The sequence below is a fragment of the Ambystoma mexicanum genome, chromosome 8 (assembly GCF_040938575.1).
Source record: "Ambystoma mexicanum isolate Mex_15411 chromosome 8, UKY_AmexF1_1, whole genome shotgun sequence".
In the NCBI taxonomy this organism is placed as follows: domain Eukaryota; kingdom Metazoa; phylum Chordata; class Amphibia; order Caudata; family Ambystomatidae; genus Ambystoma; species Ambystoma mexicanum.
This window is the reverse complement of record NC_090929.1, coordinates 621,445,241-621,462,349: the sequence shown is the minus strand read 5'-3', so window position 1 is coordinate 621,462,349 and position 17,109 is coordinate 621,445,241. Positions and strand designations below refer to the sequence as shown.

At 47.2% G+C, this 17,109-nt stretch overlaps 1 protein-coding gene across 1 annotated transcript in view; it reads left to right on the top strand.

The window, feature by feature from the left end:
- Nucleotides 1-17,109, top strand: part of KIF17 (kinesin family member 17) — a 1,103,253-nt gene that overhangs the window by 896,791 nt on the left and 189,353 nt on the right. Inside the window, exon 12 of the mRNA XM_069610326.1 lies at nt 3,303-3,373. Within this exon, the coding sequence (XP_069466427.1) occupies nt 3,303-3,373 (71 nt within the window). The remainder of the gene's footprint in view (nt 1-3,302; nt 3,374-17,109) is intronic.

Below are 17,109 nucleotides of genomic sequence, written 5' to 3'. Positions count from 1 at the left end.
GGTTCTTTCACATAGTTTCTTGTTACAATTAAGGCGCGGGTCATTCGTTATATAGTTCACTTTGTACACACTTGTTTTCGCCTGGTATACTCCCCTGCCAGGTCTTTTAATATTAATTGCATTTCAGATTTTTTCGCCACACTGTTTTTCTCCCACATGTATATTATAATGTGGTTACGGGTCCCAGACCCTTTTCCATGGACTTATTGTCTTGTAATCAAATGCCCCATGGCCCCTATTATCTTGATTAGGCTTCCCCCATTTCTTAAACTGTGTTTTCTTTGGTACGTGGTACACCCTCCAAAGCGCCCCAGCGTCTCTTTGGCTCCCAGCGGGCTCACCAGTTCTCAGCAGCGGCTTCAGGGTCCCTCACATCTCCCGTGTCAATCTGCGGCTTGTCTGCGGGCTGCTTTGCTCGCCCGTCAGCTCCCACCATGCGTCCCTTTGCAGCCTCTCCTCTTCCCTGCATCTCCGTGGCAGTGCTTCGACACGTGAGCTCCGCTGGACAAAGTTCCCAGGCCTTCCATGACCCGGCAAGACCTTCTGCTTCCTCTGGCTGCTCTGACCCGCCTCAGAAGAAGGGAATCTTCTGTGCCGCCAACTGCCGTACTCCCAATCTCTCTGCCTGGCTGCCCACACCTCAGCTGGGCCAGGAGACTGACTCTGTACTTCTTTTCCCGGCATGGGTTTAGTTTATACCATGTTGTGCCAATTGCATTCTTCCAGCTACTAGACTGCTAGTGTTGGTTTGTCAGGTTTAATTAGGATATGAGAGTGTGTGAGGCATGATTGTTTATGAAGAATGGATATACATTAATTTATTACGATAAAAGAGATGTCAATTAAGCCTCAGGAGTTTCATCTTGGATCGTACCTTCCTGTAAATAGCACATAACTGATGTTTTCTAAAAGTAATGTACTTGAATATATAGCATGGGTTATTTTTTCATTGGTGGGCTTTTGTAATTTGTTGACAAACATTTTTATAAATATTTGTTTATGGTCTGTAAAATCAAGTAATATGAAATAACCTTTTTGAATATAGAAATTATTTTGATCATATGTGTTTTTTTAGCATTGGTCTCATAAGAAGAACAGAATATCTTTTGGTAGAGAGTTCTTGTGAGTAAAATATATCTATTTATGATAGATGGCCCATAGTCTGTTTCTGAGTACCAGTCCCCTGTCTTGCTATTAGCTGTTCTAAATGGGATCACAGACCTAGATGTGGAAGGCACAGCATGTTTCGTCCTGTGGCCACCCCAAAACTATCTTGTCCTCCTACAGCCACCTCTAAACCCCTCACTACCGATAGTGTCCTTTTCATTACCTCGGCAGGTACCTCTAGCATGTTTGGTTGGTCTACCTCTGAGGAAAAAGTATGGGAGATAGGAGGATTCTGATCACACTGGATCTACATCAATAGATTCCTCCCCACTAAGAAGAAGCAGTCAGATGATTCAAATCCGCTATTTTCTCCCAGGTCTACCCCGAATTCACTTGCGGACATAGCTGGATCCTTGGACCTGGGAAGTGTGTTGTGTAGGTCAGATCTACACTAGCCAGAACCTGAAGAAAGTGTTTTTGAAGGACAACCTTTTGAGGAAAGGATGGAATACCTTTCTTCCAGCAGTTCTGGACAATTCAGAGGGGCAGAGGAACAAGCCACGGCGGAGAACATTCTGAGTAAACTTGTAAAGGGACAACTACCTGTCTTGAGACAAAAGCAACTTGTCAGAACCTCTCCTACAATGTCCCTACCCAGAAGCTTTCTTTAAAAACGGTGAGCCCATCTCATCTTTGTTGATAAGGGAGCCCCAATCCTCCTATCAAGTAATCAATGCAGACAGACAAACTGCCTATGTAATGTTGAGGGAGGCCATCCTACAGTTTATATATTAGGAGCCAGAGTTTCATCAACACCAACTGAGTGTTAAAAGTGCTACCCTCTGAAAAAGCTCTCTGAATATTGAACAAATGGTTGGAGAAGACACTCGCAGAGATAAAGGAATAACTCACCCTCATGCAAATTCTTAATTCCCTACCCCCATACTTACATAGAACAGTTTGGTAGTTACACCAACCAAACAAAGACCAGTTTGTTCAGAGGAGTACAGGCTTCCAGAAAGCCCAACAATTGGGGCCTTAAAACCAACTGGTCTCTTGCAAGAAACCAATTTTAGGACCAGCTGTCAGAAAGGTAATGCTTCAAAGAAAAATATGATCAAAAGACTGGAGAACCAATGCAAACGTCCCATGCATTGAAATCCACTTTCACACAGACTAATACCCGGGTAAACCAAGAAGCCCCTAGTAGTCCTGATAGAGAAACCCCTGTTATGCTGTTTTGCGTGCAAAAAGGGAAGGCATTTAGCAAGACATTACCTTCAATTCCAGGGCCAGGTCAAATGGACAATAGCTATTGTGTCTCAGGAGAGGATAAGCAGGAAAGAGGTGATGACTGGAATCCTGAGCCCATTTTCTGGAAAATGGTGAGGCTAGGTTGGCTCAGGGTGGAAACCACGAAAGATTTACCCATCCATATAGATCGATGGGAAGAAGACTTACACAGTATTGGATTTGGGGAGTAGACATTTGAGGTGGAATGAGGCATTAGGAGCAAAGAATGAAAGCAGATGAGTGAGGAAGGTAACAGGGACATACGAAACACAACGCATTCAATTCCTAGCAATTCAGTGTAATATACAACATTCTTCCTTTGCACACATCCCTCTGAGGAATGGGTAAGGTGATTGATAATGTCCTAAAATGTACAACGTATGGAGGAAGGATGAGAGAAGTGAAGTGTGATGGAAAGTGAAGAGTGAGGAAGATGACTGAGGAGAGAGGAGGATACGTGATAAACATGTTTAGGGTAAGGAGAAATGAATATGCCCTAAATTTAACCCTGCATTCTCTCACATTCTCCCTCTTCCTTCTTTACCATCTCTTTTGTTTATCCTCTCTTCTCTTTCTCTCGCACTTGCTTCCTTTTACTCCATCCATTTTCCCAATTTCTGCTGAGATGAAAGGTGGTATAAATATTGCATGCACATTGTATTGTTAGATTTCTTTTCCTATCTTCTAATAATTTTAGTTCCTGTTCTGTTTTGTCACTCTTTCCATTATTGCACCTTTCTGTTACCAACAGTCATAGTTTGAATAATCCCCATTAAACATGTTCACATATTGAATTTCTGTAAAGCATGATGCCAATTAAAATCTTACAATGCATGTAATTATTCTTTATGTGTCAGAACTAGAGTGCCTTCAAACAACATTTTCTTATTCTCCTCATTCAGCTGGACAATCAATATCACAGACCAAGCTTGGAAGAAAGCTTTCCTCATCAGAGAATGGAGAGAGCCTTGCAGTAAGATCCACCTTCTACCAATGTGCACCATTTTTGATTATTTGTATTTGCATTTATTTGAAGAACACAGATGTCAATTTCAATATAAAATTAGCTACAAGGGAAGTAAAAACAGTCAGGACTCGGGAGCCGGCTCCAATGACCAGCTCCATCGCAACGCTCGAATAATGCTGACCAGGCTTCCCCTAACCTTGCTACAATCCCATTGCCCACAACTCCAAACAAAAACATAACCCTGATGCTCTTACGATATGACTGGGCTCATTCAGGGTCCTTGTCCATACATACACTATGCTATATGATCAGGAGATGTTTATTTCAACCCATGCTATCTGCAAATCAACACACTATCTCCAAAACCGAGTCCCAACAGCACTTATGTTCTTCTTTTTTTTTTATTGTATATGGTTACAGAAATATAACCTTTCACAAATCTCAAATCAAATACATAATTTAACGAGAAGATTAATTCAGTTAACAAACAAAGCATTTTGCATCCAAGCCAGTTAAAACAAAAATGTGGACAATATTTCAAAAGGATTTTACAATTCTAACTTACAGTCCTCAAGCATCTTAACAACAGCGATCGTCTTTTGATGGGAGTGACCATCAATCAGGCTTTCCCAGAAATGGTCATGTGCCCAGTATGTTAAATTGGACATGAACCTACTGAAAAATTGATGCCTGGAATTTCTCGTGCCCTCACACTCCAACATTAGATTTTTGATTGATTGGTTTTCTGGCTTGGCACACGACTGACAAAGACTCACTGATGAAGGCCCCAAACCTCTTCTCGCCAGGATTTCCCCAGTATGTAATATGTTCAATCTCAGTCTAAAAAAAGTATTCCTTAGTCTCCAATCTGGGAATTTGATTAGATATTTGCTGAGGAAGCCCAGTTTTCTTTCCGAACTTTGAAGGGATTTCGGGTGTGGCCCTGATCTTATTTTCTCAAGGGTCTTAATCCAATCCATTTCCTCCCATTTTTTTTTGTGGCTTTTAATGGATTTTCCTCCAACAATTTTGAGTCTGTGTCCGCCCACTCCTGCCATTCCTTCGCCATCGAGTCAAGTCTGTCCAAATGGTGGGAATTACCAGCCTCCAGATGTTTTCTCATATCTGTGTGTAAGGATTGGTCTTGAGTTGTTGTAATACGGTGGTGCAAAATCAGCAGTTTCCACCCTGCTTGAGATTTTAATGATGTTAAGCCCAGTTCGAATCTGATGTTGTCCATTGATAGACTCATTGGTAAACCCAAGGCATGTTTCCAAACAAGACCTTCCCATTTTTGCCAGGACGTGTTCTATAGGTGGGGTTTAGCTTCTAGCCCATATAATAAAACAGGGATGACTTTAGCCTGGTAAAACTTGAGGACAGGTATGAATGAAAATTTGCCATATTTCCAAAGAATTCTTTTCATCTGGGCTGCTAGGGGTTTTATTTTTGTCTCAAGGTCAGACTCCGCTTTGCATAATGCCGGTGTGGCATAGATTTTGTATCCCAGGTAAACCAAATCCTCCACCCTTGTGATTGCCTCCCCCCCCCATTGACCACCTAGGGAAAACATTTTTTTTATTCCTTTGCCTAAATACCAACACCTTGATTTATTGGGATTCAGGGAGAGCCCATTTTCAACCGCATAATTGTGAATACCGGTAAGTAAACGTTGCAGCCCAATGGCTGTTTTGTCTAAAACAACCACATCATCGGCGTAGGCCAGCCAGTGTATTTTCTTACCATTTAGGGAAGGACTGGCCAACGCCGAAGATGCTAGAAAGTCCCCCATATCAGAGGTATACAGGTTGAAAAATAGCGGGGCCCCGGGACAGCCCTGTCTGACCCCCCAGTTAACTCTCACGGGTTCTGACAGATGACCCTCTGCATCTAATCTCACCCTGATGTCATTGCCCTTATGGAATTGGATGAGCATTGCCAGGAGCCCCTCTGGGATGCCTTTTGCTCTTCATTTCATCCACGACCTTCACCTGTCCACTTGGTCAAAGGCCCTTGAGAAATCTACCCAGGCACCATAGAGTTGTTCACCACCCTTACCCTGAGTTTTTTCACTCAGAAGATTTAATACTATGCCATTCACTGCCGTTGAAAGTCCCCTCCTGAACCCAGTTTGACATTTTGAGAGCATTCTGACTTTTTTTTCCCATGCTTCCAGTTCCCCCAGCAGGATTTTCATAAAAATCTTGCTGTCAATATCCAGCAAGGCGATGGGGCGATAATTTTTCGCCGCCTCCCCTTGAATAGTGGGATAACTGTGGCAGTGCGCCACAATGTTGGTAGTTGTTTCTGAGGCAGGATTTCCCTAAAGTGCCAGTTAAGCAATTTCCCTTCAGGACTTGATAAGTCAGACTGTTGGGCCCTGCCGCTTTTGAGGACGAGGCCTTCCTAATGAAGTCTTCGATATCCGAGGTGTTGAAATCAAGCCGCCAATCCGCCTTAATATTATAGTCACATACTGTTCTTACTGGTTGACCAAAGACTGACTTTAGGTATTTGATCCAATCACCCTCGGGTACCAAATTGCGCAATTGAGTAGTTTTTTCCCCCTCCATTTCATGCATGGTGTCCCAAAACCCCTTAGCATCTCTCTTGCCTAGAACCTCCAAAATATGCTCCCCATCGTGTTGGAGCCTTTTTACATTCCTAGACACTGACCATTGTTTGTATCTGTTTTTAAACAGTCTTATTTGCACCCCTTGTTCGATTTTACCAATGGATGAGTATTTTTTTATAAGCCTCAACCTGCCATTGAGATCTTTTTTCTTAGCCATCGTTTCTTCATCATACACGTGCCGGTGAACTTGGTTAGACCCACCCCCACCTGGCTTCGGGGGACAGATTTGCCAAATAAATTTAATAAAGCCTGAGGGAGAGCAATTCTCTTTTTGCACTACTTCTGGTAGTGCAGAAAGCCTTTCATTTAGGACAGCTCCCCCAGCTTTATATTTCATTAGGCGAACTTTACCTTTCCGGGCTCTTAGCCTCTGAGACATCCGTGGCGAAATTTCTGCTTAAATTTCTGGGAAAAAGAGTTCCAACCTAAGATGGTCACTACCACCCCCTCTTTTATGTTTATATTTACTTTCTGTTCGAAGAGACCACCAGATAGGAAGAGATAGTCCAATATTGAGGCAGACGTGCCCTGAATCCTAGTTGGATTGGCCGGGATGTCACCTGGAAGACACCCATTTGACATTTTCAAGCCCCAATCATTTAACCACTCTACCCACAAGTGGCCATTTTTGGTAGTTCTTTTCCCCACAGATATTCTCTGATTTCTTGGGAGGTCAATGCATTGTGTGTTTATATCACGGCCCAGGATTATGTCTGCCCCTGGAAAAGCAGATTGTATATCTCCTAATGCCTTAGCTAACGCATCAAGGAATACAAGGAGCAACATACTAGACGGATTCCAGTAAATATTGCAAAAAATCATTGCTCTATCACACACCCCAATTCTAAGTGTAGCCTTGCACAATTGTAGCCCTTGAAAATTCCTTTCAAAGGAGACAACATCCTTAAATTTTGAATTTTTGTAGGCAATAAGCAACCCCCACTTGGCCTCCCTCTAGCTTTCTGTGCTGCCCCTTGTACAACAATTGAATACCCTTCAACTACTATAGGATTTACGAGCCATGTCTCCTGCAACATTATGACATCTCCCACATCAAACAGATAGTTCTTTATGGCCCTTGAAGTACAATTATTGGACCCCCGTGTGTTCCAGCAGATGACGCTCAGCCCCTTATTTTCAAAGATGTTGGGTACCTAGACCCAGCTTCTGAAAGACCTCCGTTAAAATACTTGGTAGTAGGGCGAGGGTGATGTCCTTATTGGAGACACTCGTCCGTTCACATGTGGCCGTAGACATCTTGGTAGGGGGTTGCAATTTGGTAGCCCCTTTGTGAAAGTGAACATTCTTTCTGGCTGCCACAATCCATGGCTGCAGTGGTTTTGGTTGACTTCTTAAAACCAGTATGTCCAAGTTCCTTAAGTCCGATTTTGCATCTTCAATTGCCTGGAACACTTCCCTGGAGGCACAGCCCATTCTGCCAAAAGAGGATTATTTGGGTCTGGGAATCTGACTGATTCTATGTCTTTACTGTTGATTAAAAACAAACTCTGAACTGTTTTCAGAAGTGAGAGTATGGTCCCGCGGTTTAGAAATTTGACATGCTTTTTAGCAGTTAATTTATTTTATTTATTTGGATTTGTATAGCGCACATCTGCCCAGGGTCATCGTGGCGCTGAAAGCAATCTTACTTGTTACAGGCATACATGGTGTATACATAGATACAGTGCAGAGCATATTTGCATATTTACATACAGTTGTGCTTATTTACATACAGTTGTGAAAATACAGTCGGATAGGTAAGGTGGAGTTAGTTAAACAACGTGGTTTTGAGTACTCTGCGAAAGGTATGGTATGAGTTTTCGTTCCTTAGCGCAGTGGGAAGTGAGTTCCAGTTTTTGGGTGCTAGGTGTTGAAAGCTAGACCCTCCGGCTTTGCTTCTTTTGAATGTGGGTACATAGGTCTGGTTCGTCATTTGTGACCTAGTGGGTCTAGTGGATTTGTTAAGGGTGATTCTTTCAGAAAGATAGGGCGGAGCCTTTGCGGAAAGGCATCTGTGGGTGATGGCCATGGATTTGAATAGTATCCGTTCTTTTATTGGTAACCAGTGGGCTTCTTTTCTGGCTTGGGAGATGTGCTCCCTTTTAGGGATGCTTAGGGCTGCTCTTAGAGCATTGTTTTGTGTGACTTGCATTTTTCTTAGGTTTTGTGCAGACGTGCCCAAGAAAAGAGCATTGCAATAGTCCAATTTGGTACCTACTGTGGATCTGGCTACGGCCAGGCAGTTTTTAGTGGATAGGAAGGGTTTAACGGCGTTGATTACCTTAGTGGTAAGTGCCGCAGAGGAGGCTATGGCATTGACTTGCCGTGTCATGGAGAGAGTGGAGTCAAGGTATACTCCTAGCGTTTTTACTGCAGTGGAGACTGTGATGGTGGAGTTGTCTATGTTAAAGGATTTGTACCGCAGAGGGAGTTTGTTTAGTGTTTCTTTGGTGCCAACTAGTAGGATCTCTGTTTTGTCCCCGTTTAAGCAGAGGCCGTTGGCTGCCATCCAGGTTTGGATGGCTGTATAGATCTTGGTTAATGCCACTGCGTCTTGTTCTTAGACCCCTGTGAGAGGGAGCAGGACTTGCATAGTTGTTGTATGCTATGTGACGATGGTCCAAATCATTGAACAGTGGGAGGGTGAAGATGTTGTATAATGTGGGGGCAGTGGAGGATCCTTGTGGGACGCCACAGTGGATAGTGGTGGGGGTAGCGCTTGCAGAGTCAGAAAAGACTTTCATAAGACGACCCTCGAGGAATGATTTGACCCAGGAGATGGCTTCTGGCAAGAAGTGGGCTTCATTTTTGAGTTGCGTGCCTAGAGTATCGTGATTGACCAGGTCAAAGGTGGCAGATAGGTCTAGCAGGAGGAGGAGTGCAGGTTTGCCTTTGTCCATGATGTCATTTAGTTGGATTTTGAGATCTAGTAGGGCCGATTCGGTCCCATGTCCCGGGCGGAAACCCGATTGCCTTTTTCCTAAAATGCAATTTTCTTCCAGGTATTGCTGTATTTGTGTGTAGGCAACTTTGTCGAGGATCTTGAGCAGGAAGGGAACGGTTGTGATGGGTCTATAGTTGTTAGCGTTTTCGGGATCTAGAGTGGGTTTTTTGAGAAGAGGGCGCACCCAGGCTTCTTTTAAACTGGTTGGGTCTGAGTTTGTGTTGAAGGATGCATTGATGAAGGTTTTAAGAAATGGTGCTAGTGGGGGGGTGTGGCTTGGAGCGCCATCGATGTGGTCGCTCCTCTGAGGCCGCCCGTGGGATGCCCGCCGCCGCCGTCATTTCCCGGCGGTTCTAAGCGGGTTACCATGTCGCCAATGCCATCTAAGGCGGCCGGAACCGACATGGCACAACCTGGCCAAACATAACCTTCGACCGAGGAGGCGTTCTACCAGAACTCAGCGGCTGAACTTCTCCCCCGTCTCCAGCCGAAGAAACCAAGATGGCCGCCAAGCCGGAACCCAGCAACGCACTCGGCACCTGGTGATAGCGGGGCTTTAGAGCGCCAGGGAGTTGGAGGAGGGGATCGAACTCCAGCACAGAGCTGTCCGATTCATACCAAGGCTGCCTGGAATACACACGAGTGCATCCTCGACTGCTGAGGCCCGAGGGCCCGACGCACACTCTGAGGGCTCTCCCCCTCCCCCGCTACGTAGAACGAGTCGGGACCTCCTCTCAGCGACAGCCGACATCATTACGGAACCGCACACGGGGGGCTCACAGAGGGATCTGGGACCTCCATCAGCGAAGGACCACCAATAGAGACTTGAGGAGGGGCGGGGAAGCAGCGAGATAACCGCTTTCATCCAGAGAGGCCTTGAGCCCGTGGGCCTCATCGCAGCGACATACCCCCCCCTCACGCAACAGTCAGCCATCCTGCACCGTTCCCGACTCATTGAGACCCCCCCACACCAACGCTTCCTGGGGCGCCCCGGCCCACTCGCCCAGACCTGGACCAGGGAGGGGGTTGAGAGCGATACGCACCCCGAGTGCAGCCTCCCACTGCCCTGGACCCCGCTGCGACTCATTCAATCAAGACCACCCAATACGAGCAGCATGTCTAGGCAGACAAAGGTGAGCAAGGGCACAGATATCTCTGCCATGTTTACTGCACCGGAGAAACCCAAGAAACAAGACCCTCCTAAACTGACCCCACAGAAGCCACAAGAGGACAGGGGCGCCCTCGCTACCAAAGGAGACCTGATAGCCTTCATGGCGGATATTAAATGGGAGTTCCGCGCCTGCCTCTCGGAACTCACCACTAAAGTTGAACAGACGGACCAAAGGGTTACAGAGATCGAACACAGGCTCAGAGAAATCGAGGCCCATTCTCAGGACCATACTACCACGCTAGGGGAAATGCAAAGATCCATCGAATCCCTCCATCACAAATGCGAGATCCTGGAGTTCAATTATGAAGACCTTGAAAATAGGGCACGTCGCAACAACCTCTGCATTCGGGGCGTCCCAACCTCTGTCCCCGACAACAAATTAGCGGACTACGTGGGATGCTTCTTCAAGGCCCTACTCCCGGATCTGGACAAATCTCTGCTCCTGCTAGACCGGACCCACAGACTCCGCCCGCGCCGAGGGACAGATACGGACCCCCCCTCAGATGTTATTACCAGGGTCCACTTCTTCACAACCAAAGAGGCGATATCAGCGATCAGTCGCCAAGGAGAAGAGATCACTTTTCAGAGCACTCCTCTTCAAATGTACCAGGACCTCTCACCACTTACTCTTCAGAAAAGAAGAGCACTCCGACCTCTGGCAGTGTTCCTTCAGGAGCAACAGATCCGTTACAGGTGGCTGTTTCCGACGGCTCTCCAGTTTACATATAAAGGCACCCTACGCCAGATCAGCCACCTGGAAGACGCAGAGAGAATCTTACATCCAGCCTCGCCCCGAGATCCTTCCACACCAAACCCGGAGAGGACCGAGGACTCTGGACCGCCTCCCTCCCCAAGGCCCAAACGCACGTCATGGTCGTCAACCCAGCGGAACGACAGAAAGAGATGAACGAGGACGCTTCCACGGTCCCAGGTCCCGTCAGCAACTTAGCCTGGATGCAAGTGCCCTTACCTAAATTAAGACCCGCCACCTTTGTCTCGAACTGAGGAACCTTGAAGGCGGTGGCGGCGGGCCATACCCATGGTTCATACCCACTCCAAGGATACTTTCCAACCTTTGTTCCTTGGAAACCCACAGTACACAATACGTGATGGGACAGTTGGCCCTGTTGGCCAAGGGTACGCCCGTACTTACGTCGGTCTACCCTCCAGTTAAAGTTGCGGCCCCCCGTTGGGGTTCCGCGTTAAAACCTCAAGTGCAGGATGATACTAAGGGATTCCCCAACAGACATGGCAGCTGAATCACCGGCCCACGACCCCCCCCTAACCCAAGGAAAGGAGAGTGAGACTCCAGCGGACCTCCAAACGCTTCGGGTCCTCTCCCTGAATGTTAATGGTCTGAACTCCCCTAACAAGCGAAAGGCAATTCTACTGAAACTCCAGGACGAAGACGCAGCGATAGCCATGCTCCAAGAGACTCACTTGCTGCCAGTAGACGTGACCCGGCTTCGCTCCCGGTTATTCCCGCTCCAATTCTTTGCCTCTGGCACAAACAAAAAAGGAGGTACGGCGATCCTCTTTAGGAAAGACTTGAACCCACAGATTCTGGAAACGAAAATCTGCCCAAAAGGTGGATTTACAGCGGTCAAATGCCTCCTAATGGGAGATCTATATACTCTTGTCTCGGTGTACGCCCCTAACACTGGACAATCACACTTCTATGACTCCTTGGGCACATCTCTCGCTAGCTTTGTGGAAGGCCAAACAATAGTCGGTGGGGACTTCAATGGGGTGCCCGACCCCACCAAAGTCCGGTCACACCCCACCGACTCCAAGCGACTTCACCCAAGCACTTAGCCTCCTCCGACTCTTCAGATCCCTGGAGATAATAGACTCATGGCGGGTGTTCCACCCCGATGAAAAAGACTTTTCTTTTTACTCATTCGTCCATCGCACCTTTTTAAGGATCGACCTGTTCCTGATCTCCCCGCAAACTTTCCCTTCAGTCAAAGAAGTCTCCATCGGCACAAGAGCGATATCCGACCACGCCCCAGGGCTCTTGGAACTCCGGGTTCAGAATCCCAACCTCAATAACCCACGTAAATGGACGTTCTACGACCCGATCCTTAACGATATGGCTACCAGAGACAAGATCGCAACAGGAATAAGAAATTTCTTTAACGAAAATCCAGCCTCGGACACCTCGATAGCGAACAACTGGGACGCCATGAAGGCAGTAATCAGGGGCTCCCTAATCGCCCAAGGTGCGGCCTACCACCGAGACAGGCGTCAGACCCGGACGGCTCTAGAGGACGAACTAAGAGAGGCAGAGGCACTCCACAAGGAGAAAGGCTGGTCCCCCAAAACACAACGGATCATTCGTACAGCAAGGAAAAAACTGGAAGCCCACTATGCGGAACAAACCGCCCAACTAATGGCGAAGGCCAAACAGTCATACTACGCGAAGGGTAACAAGGCAAACAAGTTCCTGGTGGCCAAGCTAGCCAAGCGGAGACGCGTCAACACGATCACTGGTCTGCGTGATCCCAACGGGGTCACACTATACTCAGAACACGAAAAGCAACGACTCGCAATAGATTATCTGACCCAAATCATGCAGGCAACCTCAAGAAACTTAACACAACAGAAGGGATACCTGCAGCAGGCAGCACTGCCCCGTCTCTCCGACACAGCGAGAGACGAACTGGAGGAGCTCATTACAGGGGAGGAAGTTGAGGAAGCCATCAAATCACTCAAAACACGGGCCCCCGGCCCAGACGGCTTTTCAACCAGGTTTTACAAACTATTCAGAGCACAACTGACCCCCCACCTGGTTACCCTATTCAATTCATTCAGGGAAACGGGAGCAGTGACCCCATCAATGCAGGAGTCAATCACCATCCTCCTGCCCAAACCGGGAAAAGATCCAAGAAGCTTAACGTCCTACAGACCGATCGCACTTTTAAACATCGATGCAAACATATACTCAAACATTCTAGCAACCCGCTTAAATCGCAATCTTGCCGAAGATCATCCACCCCGACCAGGCAGGTTTCATCCTACACCGGACAGCAGGTGACAACATCCGGAGAACCCTGAACCTGGTGGACCTTGCCTCCCGGAACTCCCAAAAACTAGTCTTAGTGGCTCTCGATGCAGTTAAGGCATTTGATAGGGTGGATTGGACATTCATGAGACACACTCTAGGGGCCTTCGGCTTCGGGGCAACTTTCCAAAAGATGGTTCTAGCCAACTATGATAGCCCTAAAACAAGCCTGAGAATCAACGGACACAGCTCGGCTCCAATCCCCCTATCATGCGGAACCCGGCAAGGCTGTCCACTGTCACCCTTGATTTTCGCACTCACCATGGAGCCCTTTGCACAAAAGATCAGACAAAACGACCAAATCAAGGGCATACAAAGTGGCCCCACACATCACAAAATCGCCCTATACGCGGACGACATTCTGCTTACGATCTCAGAGGCCCACTCATCTCTAAAACACGCAATACGAGAAATCGCCAGCTACGGGGAGGTCTCAGGCCTCACCATAAACTTCGATAAATCATCCGCCCTGGGCATCGGCCTCACCCCAGCAGAACGGGAACCACTGACTAAGATGTGCCCGATAACATGGGAAAAACCTACCTAGGGGTCCACATCCCGGCTGACCCAAGAGACACATACAAAGCCAATTTCCCCCGACTCTTTAAAGAATTGGAAGGCGACTTGAAACGCTGGGAGACCCAAGAAATCTCACTGCTCGGGCGCATCACTGCATGTAAAATGAATCTCCTTCCGAGGTTCCTATACGCATGTGCCTCCCTACCAGTAGCGATCCCCACACCAACTCTTCGAGGGATCCAGAGAAAAATGCTGAACTTTATCTGGAAAGGTAAGAAAGCGAGAATCCCTCTCAGAACTATGCTGGGGAGTTCCAAACTGGGAGGATTGGGGGTCCCAGACTTGCAGGCCTACAGAGTGGCAGCTCAATTGGCACAGGTCCAGGCATGGCAAAATACAACAAACCGCCCCAGATGGGTAGAGCTGGAATAATCACAAGTGCCCCTACCCTTACGATTCCTACCACACATCCCACCCTCCCTCAGGACACAATGGGGAGATCTCCTGCTATCAACCAAACACACCCTTAGCTCCTGGGACTGGGCGCTAAAACGAAAGGGAGTGCCAAGAGGACTGAGCCCACGCTCCCCGGTCTTCCATAATCCAACGTTCGCACCTGGAACAAATCCTCACAATTTTCGTAACTGGATTAAGGGCGGGCTGAAGACCATAGACCAGCTGTATATGGGGGGGAGACCTCTCACATTCACCCAATGCAAGGAGAAATTCCAACTCCAGGAAAGGGACAGATTCACCTACATTCAATTACGCCACTGGTGCTCACACCCTCAAACTCTGCAAGCAGCGACACGCCCTCCTACTGCCCTAGAACTCACTCTGGGAGACCTTCCAACCTGCGGCAGGTATCCACCCTATACAGGCGCTTCCTAAGTGACTTCCTGACCACAAAGAACCGCTGCATGGCCTAATGGGAGGCGGACCTGCGTCATCCAATAGAGGATCAAACCTGGGTGGCCATATGGACCAGAACACACACCTCATCCACCTGCATTACCAATAGGGAATGTGCGTACAAGATCACGCTGCGGTGGTACTATCGGCCCCTCCGACTTCACCATATGAACCCCTAGGTGGATCATTCTTGTTGGAGAGGATGCGGCCACCCAGGCTCCTTCTTCCACATGTGGTGGGCTTGCCCAAAGATCCAACAATTCTGGAAATCATGCCTCAGGTCTATCACACGAATTACCGGAACAACGATTCCCCTGGAACCAGAACCAGTCTTGCTGGGGGCTCCAATCCCCGAGATCTAACCGCGCTCCGGGACCAGATCGAAACTACTAACTCTCTGCCTACTAGCGGGGAAAACTGTGGTGGCCCGAACTTGGAAAACCCCGGAAGGCCCTCACATAGCCCAATGGTGGACTAAACTTTGGGACATTCTGGTAGCGGAGAAGGTGACGGCAGCACAAGCGGGAACTCTCCATCGTTTCCAGAATGTTTGGGCCCCAGTGCTAGAATTCGACCAGCGCTTCCCCGCCCTGATCTATAAACCTATCCGGGCCCGCTGGATCCTGAAAAATCAAGAGATCCCTGAGGAAGAGACGTAGACGCTGAGGCGCAAACTGGACAGCCCAGGAGGGAAGATGCCGCCTACAATGCCTAAGGGACAGTGGGACCAAAGGGAGGAGGGAGGGAGGAAACTCAAGGGGGGATAGAGGACTGGGGATCAACATGCCTAAATAATCACTGCTTATAATGTTTGTAATTGTCGTCCTGCCTTGATTTAAAATAAACAAAGTTAAAAAAAAAAAAATTGTGCTAGTGTTTCTACACAGTCTTTAACTAGTTTAGCGGGGCAGACGTCGCCTTTACAATTAGAGGGTTTGCTTCTATTAACGATATTGACTACCTCTTTTTCTGAGACTTCTCTAAATTTAAATGGAGTAATGAGATTTGTCTTTTTTTTCTCAGTCACCGTTTCCGTATGGGATGCTGATAGGATGTGCTGAGTGAGATTTTTGTGATGGTCTAGGATTTTCGCTTGGAGGAGTTCAATTTTGTTTATGAGGGCGGACTGTATGGTGTTACACCAGGCTTGGTCCTTGACAATCTATTGAGACTTAGTGGCCGGTGTGGATAGTTCCTTGAAGATGGCGAAGAGCTCTTTGGATTTTGAAGTGGCGTTGGCGATTCTTTCATTGTAGGACGTGGATTTAGCTGCTATGATACTTTTTTTGTATTGGGTGGCCAGCGATTTGTAGGAGGATAGTGAGGATGCGTTGGGCGCACTTTGCCATAAATTTAGGGCTTTGCATTAAGGATAGCCAAATAATCGGCATCGCATAATGTGAGTCCGTGATGATTTTTTCCTCTCTGTGGGGACATTTGTTCCAGAGTCCTAGTAATCGCCTTGGATGAGATTGCAATTTCTTCCGATAGTCTTGATTTTTCTGAAACAGAGACAGGGTCTCCCAGACACCCGAATTTACCTTCACCCAGTTTTATTCCTACCATCGGAGATGTGCTTTTCACCTGATTTTGCACTCAGGGTTTTTTCAGAAAGATTGGGGCGATCTTTACATTCATTTTTGGTTCAACTATATCCCCGTCCTTAACCGGGGATGATTTAGGCCCTGATTTTGGTTTGACTTTGAGGAAAATGGGGGCTAATTTGATGACCTTCTTTCAGATTTGATGAGGCTAGGACCGCTTCCTGCTTATTCAAAGCCTTGTCTGTTTGAGAGCCTCTTGATGTCACACTAGATATGGCCTCGATTTTATTAAAGCCAGTTTTCCTTGCATCTTCTGGGACACCCTGGAGAGCTCTTTCCTGCTTCCTCTTCACATCCCCTCCCTTTTTCCATGTGGACTATTTAATGAGTCAAGTTCGACAATTTCTTGATCATCCTCTGCCACCGATGGATGGGAAGAACCAACTTTCTTCAAAAATGAGTTCGTTTCTGAGTTCTTGTGTTTTGCTTACAATTGTTTCTTAGATTTTTTTTTCCCATATTTTACCAGCATCTTTTTCTTTGAGTCTTTTCACCCTTCTTGCTTCCCTTTTTCGATTCGATTCTTTTTCCCCCCTAGATTTGCACTTTGGGGACGGGCTTCTAAGGTCTCCACGCCTTGGGAATCCGACTGATCACTAGAGTTGATCAGGGATAGTTTTCCAACTGTGTCTTCATCTTGGAACCCCTCTCCCACTTTCGCCAGTCTCCGAAACTCTTCCAGAACCGACTCCGACAGCGGTGTGTCATCCATTCGTTGATTATCCACCTCTAATGGCTCTGACACAACTCGCTCCAATTAGTTCTGATTTACCAATTGGAGTTGGGACAACAGAGCGTAATTTAGAGATCTATCTGTCTCTTCCGATTTATTTTTGGCTTTCAAAGACCTTTGGAGTGCTGAGATGTCCAGCCCTTGTTTAACTGACTCTAAC